The following is a 17,903-nucleotide window of genomic DNA, read 5'->3' as shown; positions in this document are numbered from 1 at the left end:
ACATTCTGGCACCTGCCCTTGTTAAGCTTGATACTATTGGTGATTTCCCTTGTTAAGCTTGATACTATTGGTGATTTCCCAGCCGTCTCATTTAGGACCTTTGCAGGGCCTCTCTGCCTTTCAGGGAGTCAGCAGCTCCTCACAATTTAGTATCATTGGCAAACCTACTTAGTGTATCTTCAGGTCCTGTGTCCGAGTGGTTTATGAAGATGTTGAAGAGAATTGGGCCTAGTATGGAGTGCTGCAGAACCCCAGTAGTGACAGGTTGCCAGTCTGATGTCACCCTATTCACTATAACCTAAGGAAATCAAGTTTGACAAGATGGACTTTCCCCTCATGAAGCTATGATGGCTCTGACTGGTGACTTTGTTGTCCTTCAAGAGTTTTTCAGTATCTCCCAGAGTAATCTTCTCCATGATTTTACCTCTCACTGAAGTGAGACTGACAGGCCTGTAGTTTCCAGGGTCCCCGTTGCCCTTCTTGAAAACTGGGACATTTGCCAGCTTCCAGTCAACTCCAGGACCACTCAAAAATCATCAAAAGAGGTTTTGTAATGACATCAGACAGTTGAGTATTCTCTGATCAATCCCATCAGGCCCCACAGACTTCAAGGGGTCCAGCTGGAGCAGTAAATCCCACATAAATTCAGGGTTGACTGGGAATTTATCATTCTCACAGCCGTGGTCTTCCAGCTGAGGGCACTGGGACCCCTTAGCCTATCGTTGCTGTTGAAGGTAGAGGCAAAGAAAGCATTAAACATCTCTGCCTTGTCTGTGTCCTTGTTTGTGAGGTGACCATCCTCAACCTGTAACAGGCCAATGTCATTTCTGCATTGTAGAGCAGCTGTTTCAAAGAATTGGGAAGACAGAGAGAAAGTCCAGCTGTTTGGACTCCATTGTTTTGGAGACAGCAACTATCATATTGTACATTAAAATGTAACAAGTTTACAAGAAGACTTTTCTGATTTTAAACTTCCTAAGACCATGTAAGTGGATATATGAGGGTGAATTTAAACATACCATACTTTTACTCTGAGCCAGAGTCTGTACAAATTATAAATGAATGTAAATAAACAAGACATTAGGTCTTTATACTTAATTTTGTTATATGATGGCTGTATTTACAGACAGAATTTAATGAATTGTTTATGCTTTATACATTTCAAGCCATATGTAGTGACCTTTTAAAGATTTCTTGCATTTCAGTGCATAACTTTTTAAACTAAGTTTGTTTAACATCTATTATTTTTATAATTCCAATTTCACACTTTTATAATCATTGCAAATCATTATTTCTGCTTCCAGTTTATTTCATAGAAATTAATAGCTAATGATTAGCAAAGAGCTAATAGAAACCAATAGCTAATTGCCTAAACCAGATATCTATAAACACCTTCCTTATATTTACTATAAATCTGAATATGTTTTTTAGCATTTGCTTTTCAAAACTGTACAATTTTTTTCACCTTTTTTTATTATAAAGATTAAAAGTATAGAATAGATTGTTTCTTTGGAAAATACTTTAAAGAGATACAAATAGCATTTTTCAGCAGTAAATTGAGAGATTAATGATTTTACTCAGCTATGTATGTTCAGATTTTCAGAGTCTTTTTGAGGTGATCCATATTATAAAAACACAGCTTTTAACAGTCTGTTGACTTCGTTTGCTGTCCTAGAATAAAAAGGAATACACAGATTTTTTTTTTTTTAAATCAAACATGTAATTGCTAAAATAGTTTTGTTAGTCTGGTGTAACATTTTTTGCAAAATAAGGGTTTTTCTTCTGTCCTTTTAAAAAAATGATCTTAAGGAAGTTTCAGTGAACTTTTAAAAATTTGGTAAACTGTACTTTGCCTACTATATATGCTATTGTCCGGAAGTGTAACCGAGTTCCTGTATGTCACATACATACACATCTTCTAAAGTAAGTTTGTGCAGCTGGGGCTAGCTGTGCTCTGAGTGTATGGTGTATGGATGCAGGTGTATCCTTTGAATTTAGGTAGTGTTTGTGTTGTTGAATATTCCATCTTCCAATAAATTCTGTCAGATCCTGGTACTCTTAATGAACATATTAGAGGAGGTTTTTTGTGTGTGGTTTGTTTTTGTGGAAATTCCATTTTTTATTCCTTTTTCTTGAGAAGCAGCTATCTACCCAGTGTTATAAAGGTGAAATTAAAGAATTTTGGGAACTTAATAGTTGAAGCCTGTAAATAAATAAAGTATTCTAATACTCTGATACCAAACCTATTTTACCCATTTTTTTAATTTGAAACCTGAAAATCTTTTTTCTGTAATTGCATTGTGTGTAATCAAGAGGAACAGACAGTAAATTTCTGTTTAACAGTAAAAAGTCTGTGTTAGTTAGTTATGGTTTTGACATACAGAATTGAAAGATTAATTTCTGTCAACTGAACATAAATGCTCTAGAAAAAAAACCAGTAGTCAGTCAACTTTCTAAAACTTAAGGATTTCATTATAATGAACTTTGTAAAATACTTCGTTTTCTTCATTAATTAATAGAAAAGTTCAACTGAGTCTATGACATGTTGTAATGTCACAAATGTTAAAAGTAATTAATTTAGCTTGCCAAATACATGGATACACGATACTCTTCTGGTTTCAGATCAAATTCAGAATGGAGTGAAGTAAGATCAAGCTCTTCCACAATGCTTGAAGCAAATGGAATGTATCAGAGTTTTACATTTTCTTTTTTAATTTGTTTTGTTTGGACTTTGGGGATTGTTTTGGTTGGTTGGTTTGATTTTTACAAAAGCAAGAAGGAAAAAAACCTTGCAGGTGAAAGATCACTACTTTTTCATGCTGCAGTGGCATGGAGAGATGGACATATTCCAAATAGTATTCCAATGGTGTCAATACTGATATCTTTGTAAGTAAAGGTAACTGGCCTATCTATTACTTCTGCAAATAAGTACTCTTAAATTGAGTTTTCCAGGAAAGAATCACTTGTTTTAGCAACACTTGAAAATTGAGGTCTTTTGGCCTCCTTGTCCTCATTCTTCTGTTTCAGTTCTCTGTGTGTGTGCTTTGGAGGAAATTAGTGTTAAAAAGGATAGAAGTCAATCCTGCTCTTTATCAAATTCTGTTACTTGTTTAAGCCTGAGAAACAGTAGTTACAAGTTAATTGATCGACTCAGTGATAGTTTTGCTTGACAGCAGGAATGTTGCAAAATTTTTGGTTTTCTAGAAGAAAAAGTTCTGAAGACAATGGAAACAAAAAATAGAGAAAAATCGTAATTCTATGTAATTAAGCTTTATGGTTGACTTGGTTTTTTTTGTAATCATATTTTGATTCATTACTGTTTCTTTTTGTCTGACAGTTCCCTTTTTATTACTGTCATTTTTCTGGACAATTTAATAGTTATTTCAGAGATATATTTTGAATAGTAGTGATATGTACCATTTAAGATACTCGCTTTGATCTGTATTGAACGAGTGTGCCATCTGGTGTCTACATGGCAGTCCTTACCTTTATTTAAAATAATTTTATGCCTGTGTGGTGCCATCAATTGAACACTTCTTCTGCCTTTTAACAAAGCAAAGAGTGTCAGAAGGATTTTTTTCTGCAGTTGGTTTCATCATAACTTTTTCATTGGCAAAAGGAAGTTTGTAATTTCTAACTTTTCATAAGGGGTGGGTGACATCATGGATTATTAAAAATTGCTATCTTGGCAGAATGGTTATGGTTAATGTGTAACAGGATAGAGAACACGTTATTTGTGCAGTTTCAACCTGTGTGGCTTTTTTCACAGGCTTTTGTGGTTTGTTTTATGCATGCTATTGATAGTGCAGTGATTTCTTCAAGTCGCTTTTTTGGTATAGTGAAGGTTTTCCCAGTTCTGTTTTCTGAGTGTGTTCTGTTTTGCTTGTGTTTCATACCAGAGTTATCCTCTGTTCTGTAGTAATGAAATTCTCCTTGCCATGACCTCTTTGTTTGGAATGATTATATAGGCTTCTAATGCTTACTGATTCCTTTTATTTTTTTTTGTCTTTAGATTATCCTTATCAGTATATGAGAAAGGCTGCATAAGAGAGAGTTGAGGTTTGGAGGTTTTTGATGTGTGTGATATGTATCTATGAACCATAGTTTGAGAAAAGGTAAAACTGTGAAAGTATATCGTTAGTGTGTCAGCTACAACTTGATATAAGATAGAAATGAAAATGTCTGAAGAATTTGCATAGGATCCAGAATTAAAACATGGTTGTAATCTTATACTGATCCTCTTCCCTGTGCATTTCAGCATGTGTAAAAGACAGCTATGTGTCTTTTTCAAGTAGTTACTGTAGCCACAGGTCTGTCGGGGAAACATAAACAGTATGTGCTATTATTTCTAACAAGAAATGGGAGGTTTATAGATCTCCAAAAATCAACACATCTAAAGTTCTTCACATTTTTCCCTCTTAAAATTAGAACGCATACACAAAACAACAGCTACAGACTTTTTTGCAGAGGAAAGAAATTATCATAGTACCAATAGTTCTGAAAGCCAGGTATGTCTTCAGTAATTTCATTAATTTTTTAAACAGGAAATCTGAGACTAGTTTTGAATTATTTATATGAAATGGTCAAATGAAAATGCATGTTTTCGTAATGATATCCCGTGCCTTCAAACTCCAGGAGCACTTGGAGTACCAACTAAATTTCCTGTGCTCAGCTTTGCAAATAAAAGTAATACTTACTTTGTAGTACCAGCACTGTTAGGGGTATCAGAAACTCAGTGCTGGAAAGAAGAGCCCTGTGAATATGACCATATTGTTTCTGTGGCATCCAAGAGGTTTAGAAGCATGAGCGTAATAAGGATCGCCATCTTTTCTGTCTGCAAGCAGAAGCATGCATGCTAATGTAGTGAAATCCCTGAATTACCTAAAATACCCAGCTAGAATGGCATGAGCAGGTGTGCTGGGCCTCTTTGCTGCCTTTGTGTGCATGTGCAAACAGTTAAAGGAAATTCTAACCAGTTAGCATAGTAAGCAAAGGAGGAACTGGAAACAGTGCTTTTTTGGTTGTGGTGTGTGAAATAGTTGGCAGAATTAATACAACTTTTGCAAATGACTGGGAATGACTTACATTGTCTTAAACGTCATTGTGGTCTAACCCCTTCTTTGTTTATATTTTTTTCCTCAAGTAACTTTTTGAAATTACCATGCAGAAATCACCACTGACCTTTTGAAAAACTGCGACTGAAGAGATCAAATCCAGAACCATGCTAGTTTACTTTATGTGGAGTGGATTTGAACCCTTGCCACTGACCACAGATGCTTTCAGTATTTCATGCTCTTTTCCATGTATTGTTAACATTGTTAACTCCTCTGTATCTTCTTGTGTAAACCAAGAAATTAAATAGGTGACAGTATACACTTTTATCCTCTAGGACCATTTCAGAAAAAGCTCACAAAGAGCATATACTTCTGACTTTTGGGAATCGCCTCTCCTGTTTTGGTCAGTTCACAAGTTCTGGATCAATCATGTTGTGTTTTTTTCTTCCAACTGGCAAAGCAAAAGTGCTCCAAGGGAACAGTCAGCCTTCTACTGCTGTCTTTGGATGAACTGGTTTAAAGCATAAACAATGAAACATAACAATGAGGTTTGGTGACAGCCATAGGGCTTTTGGGTTATGTTGGCACCTATTCTGTCCTGTTCAGCACTGTGCTTTCCCACCCGGAAGCTAACGTATCAACTCGTTGCATCTGTTAGTGATGGCAAACAGACTGTTTCCTTTGCAGCTTTGCTTTGCTGCTTTGTTTCCTTTTGCAAACAGTCTGTTTCCTTTCAAAGACTACAGGGTTCATCCTAGACTTTATTTGTTCCTTTATAGATGTCTTTCATTTGTCTCATGTATGGAATTCATTTTTCTGAGAATATTCAAAATCTTATAGTCAATGCATTATCTAATCTTCTTCATTTTGTGTTTCATATTGTTGTCCAGTTGCTTATAAACAAAAATATGAAATGTAAGCATTCACTTCAAGCTTTTCCAGGTTCAAAATGGAGACTTCTACTTCAATCTTTCTTCTTCTCCTACAGTTGGGTTTGAACCCATTGTTGATCACATTTTCCCTCAGCATATTTTCATTCCATTTTGGACAGGGTTTTTTAATGTTCTGATTTTTTTAAAGTGTCTTGAGTTCACCATTTCCTCTCATGCATCACCCCATACCCTCATGCATTTGATCTGTGTCACATTATATCATTTATGATTTCATCATTCATTATTAATTTCTTGTGTCAGTATTCTACTTTTTAGCCATTTAAGTCCTGATTCTTCTAATTCCCTAAGCTAACATGCAAGTTTCCACTCCGTAACAGCAGAATGCTGCACAGCACAGATGGATACTTCTGTGACACAAAACGTGATGGCTGAAAGAAGCCAATTTTTTATTTATCTTTCCCTTGGCTGTGGAAGTGTATGCTCTAGTTCTCCTATTTTTTTTCTTTTTTTTTTTTCCTAGGCTTTCTCTAACATTCTTTCTTGTGTTTCATTACTTGCATTTTATATTATAAAATGAAATGTATTTTATGGAATATTGTAGTAACTGTCAACCTAGATCATTGCAAATTAGATTAGAGAGGAGCAAACCAATGTTGGGTGTTTTGCTACTTCTCTTTCTTTCCAGATTTGATAACTGTTTGCATGTGATGCCTACCACTGCTTCTCTGTAGGGACTCTTGTAATGTTTTGTGGGAATTTTTAAAACAATAGGCAAGAGGTAGGATTTTCTCTTTTGCAACTATTAAATGAAAAATCAGAAGTTAATGAAATAACTGAAATAAGTGAAATGGGGTATACCTTAATAGTGTGGGATGGTTCTCCAACCTCCACAGATGGTAAGCCTTGAAATAAAAAACAAAAAAGGACATTGTTGATCTTTAGGTTTCATTTATTCAGAGCATTGCTCTTTTTAGAGAAAGGGCATTAAAATTGCTATGAAGGCTAAACCTTTGGTGAGATATGGTCAGGAAAAGATGTCTTGCCTTCACCTTGATGATTTCATTGAATCAAATGGCTCAGTTTCCTTACCCAAGGAACATAATTGTACAGGATTTTAAAGAGTTTAATTAGCAGTTTATTTGATGAGGTATGTCTTTCTCCTCAAAATGTTATGCTAAAAGAGACTAATAAGAAGAATTTAATCTATTTTCTCTTTCATAATTTTTAACTTTTTTATCAAAGTGTTTCTTTTGTTCTTGTTTAAAAATATTTCTGTTTTATGCTGGAATCTTAATTTTAATTCGTTGACCTTTCTTGGGCTGCTCAGATTATTTTGGGATGCATTGCTATTGAAATAAAATACTCTTTCTCTTTCAGTTCAATGTAAGGTATGTTCTTTGTGATGCAGCAGCTAAATCTTTGGCCTGTTTATTTTAAAAAATAATAGCTTTTAACTGGATTTCCTAATGAAAATAAGTTAGTTGCCCACTACTATAGTAGCATTGCCTTTAGTAACTGGTAGACCCATTATTACAGTATTTGACTGAGAGCTATGTATGCCTAGGGTAACTAAGTGTTGGAGTATTTATTAGAGCAGCTGAATGGGAAGGATGAGGCCTGAGTACGCAAAAGGTTCTCACTTTAGTTGGGGAACACAGGGAGAACTTTGGAATATGGTGGGAGGTGTGTTTTGGATGCACTAGAGAAGAAGAGGTTAAGAAGTCACTAGAGAAGGGGAGGAATAGAAATATGGTATAGTGTCAGGAGGTCAGATTTTACTAATTCGACTGATTTTAGCATCAATTCATTCTTTTATTTGTATTATTTCACTACCATAATTGTGAAAGGAATGAAATGAAAAATGGAGTTTGCACTTGTTATGAGCTTGGCATGTTTGTCCGAGTTTTTGGGGCAGCTAAGGTTATACAGAATCAGCCCTTAGCTATAGACATCTGATTTAAATCTTAGCTGCCTATGTAGTAAACAGAGCTGCATGGCGATTCCACTCTGATGCTGTGGGCTTCAGAGCTCAGTCTCACTCTCAGAGTCTCACTGTTACTAGTAGGGAAGTATCTGAGCACATAGCACACCTTGCCCTTACTGGAGTGCCCACTGAATGAATTCCAAAGCTGTGCAAGTGCACAACTTAGGATGAAACACAGCCAAACACTTGCCAAAGTGGTCATTAAATGTCAACATTTGAAATAATTTTTCACAGAAATCTTTTATTTCTACATGTAGAAAATTTTATAGGTGCATATTTTGAACCACTTTCCATTGTTCAGTACTCTTTAAAAAATTATTATTCTTGTCCTAAAGTGTCACCTTGTCACAGTTGCTGTGTATGGGTTGCATCTCTCTTATCCATACCTTGCTCTGTTTTGATCTGGACTGAGTTGTCCATCCCAAATGGTAGAAGTTTTACAGCATTTCTACTGTCTGCAGTAAAATAAAAAAGCTGCTGGGACAGCAGTGGCATTAATTGGGATTTTGCTTGAGTGCTGATAACATGTCTTTGCTTCCCTGACTTACTGTTCGAACACTTTGGAAATGCAGGGACAAATTTCTCAAAACTGTCTTGCTCCATTTTATGTTACAGGGAAATCCTCAACTGAAGGTATCTCTGTAGTATTGAATTGCCAGGTATTTCGAGTAAAAAAAATCACTGGTTTTATATGCATCTTTTATGGGATTAGCATAATAAGTTTTGAATATGAACAAGTTTATCTCAGTTGTAATATATGCCATTTAATAACAAGGTTCCTTTAGCTACTTTTAAATACCAAATCTTAAATTTTAAATTGTTTACGGAGAGTACATGCAGCTCTAATGTTTTATATTTTTAATCTCTGATGTTTTCATTCTGAGCCTGCTAATGACAGAAATTATTCAAAGCAATTTAAAATGCAGTACTTTGAGGCAAACAGCAGTGAATAATATTGAACATAGTAATCCAGATTTACCTGATTATTTCCAGTTAACCTGTAAGGTAACTTTAGTGACAACATATGTAAAATGACGAATGTCAAATTACTGGAGGGCTGTTGCTGAAAATCAAAGAATATTCAATTTTCAGTTGCAAATTTGATCTTATTTTCCGTGTTGAATGCTGGCAATAGTAAAGTGATCTGAGCAGAAACATTGCAAATATATTTAACTATGGAGGTCTCTTTGGAAAAAAAAGTGTAAAATTGTTATTTTCAAAGCATATAAAATATCCTACAAGTATGTGTGCTAAAGGTGTTGATTTTAATGTTTGTTTTCTAGTGATTATCGAACAAACTCAAGTATGTTTGAAGATTTAGAAAGCTAACGAAATGATCATGAAAGTGTAATTTAGTGTGACATTCCTGGTCATATACATAACACTTTATACAGCACTTTATACAGGTCAAAACCAATATTTTCTTGGCAAAAGTGACTAAATTATTTATAAATCTTACACCTCTATTTTGCTGAAGTTTAAATATGTTTCATTATTCCTTAAAATGGAGTTATTAACTTGTAATACTTTCTATTTAGAGTCAAAAGTAATGTCTTTGTTGCCTAGATGTCCAAATTATGTATCAGTTTTCAAGATAGCATTACTCTGATGTTACAAGGCCTATGCTCTTTTCTCTTGCTGCTTAAACATGAAGAGTGAGGACCGTAACACTACCTTTATTGGCAGTGCACCATTATACCTACTTCTTTATAATCTGTACACAGCTGCATTCAGGAGGGCCTACACAACTTAAAATTATTTAACTTTGTAAATGTTCTTAGGACTAATTCCAGAGGCTGAAAGTAGTAAAATTGGCAGTCAGTATGCTGGTGTCTGATCAAACTTTTCTTTTGTCTCGTTTTAATTTGCAGTGACCTTGGATTGTTTAACATGTAGTTGACATGTAGCCCATGTTACATTAATACCTCTAATATTACACTGATAAATTCAGTTACCTGTAGTAAATCACTTTTTCCAGATTTGGGCACTTGGGTGTCTACTGTGTGGCTTGTGGAATGTAGCACACCTCAATTATTAAATGTACAGTAAATATTGGTATGTATTAAATAGATAAGGTTTTACATTTTTTAATAAATCACCCTTAGGGAAATGTGAAAGAGAATCCTAATGGTAATTAAAGTATTTTAAAGAGCCATGAAGTAGACTAGCATTTTCCATTCAACTACATTCATTGCAGTGTAGTGTTAACTCTTGTCTAAAAAAGGGAAGTCTTCCCAAACAGAGCATTTTTAACGTATACAGATCAAAATCTGCATAAGTATAAAGTTGTAGATGTGTTGAAGTGGCAGGTTTATTTGCAGTGTAGCTGTATTTAAATCTGTAAAACTGTTTAAAATAGGGAACTGTCTTGAATTTGAAGCTAGTATAAATCACCTTCAAAGAGGACCCAAGCAGGAGAAGCATGATATTATTAGCTTCTTTGCAATTGGATTTATGACTGCTTGTGCTTCTAAACTGGTCTAAGATTTTTCTGATGAGCTGTTTTTTTTACTTTTTCTGAAGTGAACACCAGCTGCTTCAAAAATTTTTAAGAAATCATAAAGTAGTCAGTGCTTTCCTTTATCATATGATAAATTACTTCCTACTGTGATTATTTCCTCCCAGAAAAACAAGCATTTTCATGATTTTTTAATATATTTTTGTTATTAATGTCAGTATGTCTGACATTTTGGGTTACTGGAATAGTCTCTGATGTTTCTTACTTCCTTCCACATCCCTTCTAATATACTTCCCTTATTAAACCAGAAGGAAAGTGTGTGATACTGTCAGCTTGTGGCACTCATATAACATAATGCTGCTGTTTTAAAGATAAAATGTAGTGACTGAACCTGAACTCAGTCAAGTTGTGTGTAGCAACTTAAGAGATGCTTGTAAACCCTTGGTACTTGCTGTTAGAGTCTATGGACACCTCTTGTCCTCCACACTGTTGGTATTTATATTTTTTTATATTTTTTTTGCCATCTGAAATACTGAAATAATTTCTGCTTTTTGTGTAGAATCATCAGAAACATCTATTGTGTACCAGTCATATGTTGGTATATGCTACAGCTTTATAAACATTTGCCATATACCCATTATAGTAAGCTCCAGTTTGAAAGCTTTAATTCTTGTTACTCCTCAAAATCTATGAGTTTTCTGTTTCGATAAAATTTTTAATTTTGATTTTTTTTTAATCTTATCACTTGGCTTACAAACAGAGCACATTTTACTGCTCAATGAATTTATTTTAATTCACTGGTCATATCAATTTTCAAATTACTAGTTTTGCGAAGTTTGTGCAAAGTCTGTAAGATATTTGTAATTCTAGTGGCAATCTTTTTAAGAACAAGACTTAGCATGCCCAAGTGTTTATATTTACTTTCTGGCTAATTCTATAGATTTATATCCAGAATGTGATTAGTGTAGTTGTTTGGCAATCGTTCTGTAGGTGATGCTTTAAATTATTTCTTTCAGTATGTTTTTGTTGTTGTTAGGAGTAATAGGTAAATAGCAATACCATTCTGTTGCCTAACACTGAATTTTAAATATATTCTCTTCTAGAGAACTAGAGGACGAAAACGAAGCTTTGTGCCTGAAGAAGAAAAACCTGAGGTTGGAATATAGTGTTTTGTTGTTTGTTTTTTTAACAGTTTCACAAAAAATTAAACTTTGGGCTGAAGTGTTACTTCCAAGCCATAATTGAAAATATTTGCTTTCCTTCCCTCCTTTCCCCCCATTCCTTTCTTTTTGCCTTGTGCTGTGACAGGAGCGTATTCCCAGAGAAAGAAGGCAACGGCAGTCTGTGCTGCAAAAGAAGCCCAAGTCAGAGGATTTAAGGACTGAGTGTGCTACCTGCAAAGGCACTGGAGACAATGAAAATCTAGTCAGGTAGGTTTGATACTCTGACCTTACGAGGAGTTAAAGTCCCATCTTTATCACTCTGTCATGATTAAAATGAAGAAAGTGAATTTTTTAAAAACAAAATAAATTTCCTCTCCTTATCTAGGGGAAACATTGCATCAGAAATACTGACTAGATTCACTTATTGATCTGCCAAAAATATTTATATTTTAAATAACCAAGATAATCTGTTTTTCTAACACAGGAGAATTAACTTTTTCCCATCAGGGTGAATTGTCAATGTTTTAGAGCAGGTCAGAATGGTAAACCAGCATTTTAATGATATTAAAGCTACATGAGCATCCTAAAAGTAATTGAATTAAAATAATCAACAATTTTATGAGCTGAAATGTGGATTATGAGGAATTTAAGTTTTTAAAAAGGTATTAATGCTATCTCCATTAATGCAGATCATGAAAGGGTTGGATAATCATGTTTCTTATCTGAAACAGAAATGAAAAAAAGACCGTTGAATGATATTTTAGTAGGTGCAGAAATCTAATTAAAGTGTAGAATAGCTGCTATTAAACAGCTACCATTGACCGCAACTTCTGCCGATTTTGACTTTATAGCTCACATTGTAGCCTCTTTACAAAGCTGTAGAAACTGTTTGCAATTCTTGAAAGAAGAATCATGGACCTTATCAATCAGAAGGTGGATTTTAATTGAATCTACAGAGATTTCATTAAAATGATCTGATAAGTTCAGATTAAAAGAAGTGTGTTGTATTTAGGTCCTGTACGTTTCGACCAGATTTTTCTAGACAAGTTCTTCTCTTTAGGTCACATATAATTGTTGCTTTTAACTGGAAGGATTACTCCAAAATAAGTATTTTAGTTTATTTCTGGGAGTCAGAGTTATGAGAGAAGTCAGAATCACTGATGACATAGGCAAGCAACACATAGGCAAGAATCAGGATGTGTCACAGATACAGATACAGTCTTGTACATACTCAGAATAGCTGGTTTTAGTATCAATCACAGCATATGATTTCCATAGAAGGTGATAAAATTTCAAGGTTGTGTGCCAGAGTGCAGTTGTATTTCCAAATTGGAGGCAGAGTGCCTGTTACAAGCTCATCAGTAACTGTGTGACTCTCATATATAGACAAGCTGCTACTGCTGGGTAATCCTAGATCCTACTCAGAACCAGACTGTGAAATAGAGGGGGGCGTTACAGGGATTGCTCGTGCAGTTACACTGATGAGAACTGGTGGCAGCAGGTTTTTATCTGCCCATGACAAGATAAAGGGCTTTCTTAAGCCCTATAGTTTGCAAGAAATAAAAGATGCAGGAAGGCTATTTTGTGGTGGGAAGGAATCCTGGTAAAACATATACTGTGCTTTACTGTGAAAAAGGCAGTGAATTAGTTATTTTCTTCAGGCTTTTTCTAGAAGTCTTAAATACCACATTGGAGGACATAAAGGATAAGATGAGGAAATGCCATGAGGAGCTGTATATTTAAGTTGCAGTTAAAAAATAATGGTAGAAAATTAGTGTTATGTTTTGTTTACTACAGGAAAAGATTTTAGTAGTGATTTAGATGGGCCAAAAATAAACATATTACATCCGAAAATCCAACAGGTTCTCTTAAAAATCATCCTCATAATTAGGCCAAGAACAGTACTCCTGCATAGGAGAAGGAGTTTGTTATGTTCTAATCCTTTGTTCGTAATTTTCTGAAAAATATTTCCTTGAATCTTATTTTCCATATTACTTTTTTAAAAATATTTAAATTTATAACTTGCTACTCTTCAGATAATTCCTATAAATAGCTTCAACTTTATTCGGTTTAGATTACCACTGCTTCTAAAGAGCTGTGGAGGCTTACTTTTGATAATTACTAAATTGTGGTAACTCTGCAGCCTAAGATGTGTAGGGGAGTGATCCACAGAGTGTTCTATGTCAGAGAAAGTTTTCAGAAGCTTATTTTCTTTTGTGTTGTCACAAAGTGGTAGAAGTGACCCTCTGCCTGCCCTGTTGCTTTCTTCTCCCTGTACCATCATGCAGGAATCCTTTGTGGTGGTAGAAATAGTGTTTTAAATGCAAGGTTGTAGGGTTCCTTGCAAGCAAGATATGTTTAGGAGGGAAAACAAAGTATATGTCTTGGGGTGACCGCCCAAATTGGAACAGTATACAAAGTATTTTTTCAATATCTGTTTGTTTGGTACTATCTGTTAGTAAAGCCCAAAATTCCTCAGATCTTTTTTAATGTCTTTGGTCTTCACGAAAATTCCTGGATTTAATTTTCCGCCTTGCCAACCCATCTGTAACTAAGAAAAGGGCGGTTGTGGTGATGTTATACAAGAGATTTTTCTGACTAGAGAAGTTCATCACTAAGTTAAATAGAAATATGTAACTGGTGAAACCGCAGATTTAAGGAATAATTTTGAAGGGCCTTCTGTCTTTTTCTGCCATGTTACCACAGACAGGGCTAGTTACATGATACTTGGACAAGCTGCTTTTAAAAATTGTAAGTTTTTCTAAAATTTATTTGGCCCTGACTCCAGAGTTGCTATCTGAGTAAGAATTAGAGGAAGATAAGCAATTTTTTCCTATTTCAAATAGTGCAGCAGAAATTCATAATTTATAATAATAATCTATTTAGCAATGAATCTGGAGCAAAAAAAGTATAATTTAACTAGTTATTACTGTGTGACTATTGGAATGTTTTTTTTTTAGTCTCCATTTTAGCTGCTTCTGGGTAGCATTGGATGGTTAAGGGATTATTTGTTATATGTTCAGTGGCTTTACTTAACCTGTTGTTCATATGGTTTAAAATCAGTAAATGACTATGGAAGGATTTTTCATTAAAAAGCACATTTCATTCTGATGAATTGTAATACTTTACTGACTGAACTATGCCTTAGTGACTGTAGTAACAAAAATTAGGATATCTTTAATTATTAGCTTTTGTCTAAAACTTACTGACATGTTGCTTTTATATATGCTAATAGTTTGCCATATGTATGTATTACAGACATGTCAAGATAGTGCTTATTTAATCAGGGATGTCAGATAATATAGATAGGCTCTTTCAGTATAGTAGCATGCACTAGAACTGAAAGTTCAGATTTTGTGGTTTTGTCCACTAGAAAAGATCAGTCTTGTGATCCTTATGTGATGGCTTTTTTTTTTTTTAAGAAATTACAGTGAATTTATTTTATAAATTCTTCTATACATGTCTGTGTACATTCTGTTGAACTAATTAATTCTGCAATTTTTACCATTTACAAGAAGAGTGAGTGGCACAGTCAAGATTTACAGATCTAACAGTGAAAAGTTAATTGAAACCATGTACTCAAATGAGGCAAAGTTGGATCTGTAACTGTCATTATAAATAAGTGAGAAAGCTATAGCTGTAATTAGAGAAAAGTGTGGATTTTGAGTATCTTTTACTCAAATGACCTGTCACTGAGTTTTGAGAGAAATAGTAATAAAAGATGGAGTTTTTAAAATATTTTGTATTTGACACAGATAGGTTTGATATAGGGCATGAAGACACAGAACTTTTTAAAAAGAGAGAGGAGTTAAAAGAGCTATACTGTGTGCTTGAAACTAAAGTATTGTGAAACCAGAGGGTACCTATAAAAATACACTGCTCAGTCTTAACCAGTTATCAAATATTGGCAACATTTGCATGAAATTAAAGACATACATTGAAATACGGGAGTTTCTAAAGGTTGATGTGAAAGGTGAATTTTCTAAGAAACTCAGAAAATAATTTTAAAGGTTTTGTTTGTTTTTAGAGCTGACCTCTGCTGTATGTTTCAGAAAGAATTCAGATGCGATGCTTTTCTTTTCATTTTGTGAATCTTTTGAAGTCATATATAGTTTAGACATTTAATAGGTTTCCTGAGTGCTTAATTACAGTCTCACATGAATTGCCTAGAAGTATAGATCTTGCAGAGGAATTGCTTGATTCATAAGTACCTCCTGTTTTGGTTTTTTGGGGTTTTTTTAATGCGGCTGTAATTCACTCATGCAGATCTTTAAAAATAGCTCCCCAATAATTCTCTTTAGAACATCCCAATATTTAGTAGAAACATGGATAAAGAAATGTCTTTCCGGTGGCTGAATATGTAATAGGTAAAACCTGCCCTCCATATTGTAGCACTGTACAGATGACTGCTTCTAGCACAATATTACTGTATAATCTGCTTTAGTAATATAAAAAATTAAGATGAATTAAAGTAGTTTTAATATACAGAACAGTTCTTTAAAGAAGAATACAAAAGCTAATCCAGTTCAAAAACTTTCAAGGGAAGACTTCTAAATGACTTCCCTTCTAAAGAAGTGGTCTCAAAAATAATCCAGTTTTCAACTGCTGCTATTAAAAAAAAGAATTAAGTATAGCTTCTATTGTTGGCTTTAAGATGTGCTTGGGTAATATTTTGGAATGTAGTGAATTAGATAAAACTGGCATCTCAATAGTAGATTTTGAGAAAAGCTGAATAGAATTTGAGTATCATTCTTGTATGGGCCAAAACCAGGTTAAAGAAATCTCTGTAAAACACTTGATTTCTTCATCCAACAATTTAGAGCAAGCATATAGTACATTCTTTTGTAGTTTTATGTATTGAGTTTTTCTGCTGTATTGTCAGTTAAGTTAGAATTTTCCATTTCATTTGATTTGCAGTAACTGAGGCAAAATTGTGACTTCAGCATTACAGAGAGGGTAAAAAATATGAAGGTCATGTATTTGAAAGAATAGAGAATAGAATTTGTCGAAAGCATTGATTTGAATGCTGGTTATAAAGTATTCAAAAAACATAGATCTGCAAAGCAAATTATTAAGCATGTAAGTAGTATTTATTTTAATGGATATATTTACTAGGAAATAAGCTAAATGTAAAAGTACTTATTTTTCCCAATATACTCTCTCACTTTTCAAGCAAGTCTAATGTGCTACACGTACAGTCACTGTATCAAGGCAGGGAAGGTGAGGAGTAGGAAAGGAGAAATAATAAAATATATGCAGTGTCATATTTACTAAACGAAGAAGTGATTGAGTAAAATTAACTATAAGGTTGGCTATAGTATGAGTTATCCAATCATACTGTAACTGAAAATCTTCAAGAGGTGTGCAGCATCTGTGATTCTGGTGCTACAAACGTATGTATCAAGTTTAGGATGATAATTTATACTGTATAAAAGATTGCATGCTTAGCTGCACACAGTGGTCAGCTTTAATTCTGCTTTTGACAGAAAGTGTGTTCTAGACAGTCTCTTTTGAATCCTCTGGAGTTCTTCTCTCCAAAAATGTCTCTCACCAGATTTCCTTAATTGTATTCGTCTTGTATAGGTTTACCTTTGCATTTTTATTTCTTAAATTTCCATGCAAAGGGGCATGCCAAACTTCAAGTAAAGGATTTCTTCCTTATTTGTTTAGCTGTTAGTTTTGAATCTCTTCATGAGCCGAAGTTTATTCCAGAACAAGTACATTAATTATTCATTACTTTAAATGCGCTGCAACAAAATTCACAGTCTGTCAGAGTGATTGAAAGCCTGTTAGTTACCATAGAAGTTCAAGACCACTAATGTAGGGATTAATCACAAGGAAAATGTTAGTTAAGCCACAATTTGCAGCAATCTTGTGTGTTACAGCGGATTAAAAATGCATTATTTTATTGGAATGAACTAAGAGAATGAAAGGAAATGTAACATTCAGTTGTGTAGTTTATTTCTGCTATAAAATTTACAGGGATTAAATCTGTGAGCTAACTTTTCTAATTGCTTGAGTTACCTGTTAGATCATTTTTTGCATAATTCTTTATTGTATTGCCTTCTGAAAAGTGTTTCTTTTTTATTCTAGATTTCAGGATAGTACGTATGATGACAAATGCGCATTTTCATCACAGAGGGCTTTATTCAAACTGAATTTGCACTGCATTTTACTTTCTGTAAATTCATATGCTAGGGCAGACATTACAAAAAAACCTGTAGGCATTGTGCAGCTCTCTTGCCAAGTACCTAGGAGTCAGGCATAGGTCTGGTAATAAGAATTACACTGCTGTCATTCAGGGCTTCTCTAGAAGCAGACTGCTCGGTGCATTTGGATTTGGGCTTCCAG

The 17,903-nt window shown here is 34.3% G+C and overlaps 1 protein-coding gene across 6 annotated transcripts in view; it reads left to right on the top strand.

The window, feature by feature from the left end:
• The window catches only part of PHF14 (PHD finger protein 14), a 163,973-nt gene that overhangs the window by 58,206 nt on the left and 87,864 nt on the right, over positions 1-17,903 (top strand). For all 6 annotated transcript variants that reach the window (XM_042042817.1, XM_042042814.1, XM_042042816.1 and 3 more), the window contains exons 15-16: positions 11,493-11,543; positions 11,698-11,819. In XM_042042817.1, coding sequence (XP_041898751.1) covers positions 11,493-11,543; positions 11,698-11,819 — 173 coding nt within the window. The remainder of the gene's footprint in view (positions 1-11,492; positions 11,544-11,697; positions 11,820-17,903) is intronic.

This window comes from Corvus kubaryi, unplaced genomic scaffold (assembly GCF_017639235.1).
Source record: "Corvus kubaryi isolate FWS band 111438036 unplaced genomic scaffold, C.kubaryi_AGA036_p1.0 37398, whole genome shotgun sequence".
Classification (NCBI taxonomy): domain Eukaryota; kingdom Metazoa; phylum Chordata; class Aves; order Passeriformes; family Corvidae; genus Corvus; species Corvus kubaryi.
This window is presented reverse-complemented; position numbering and strand designations above follow the sequence as displayed.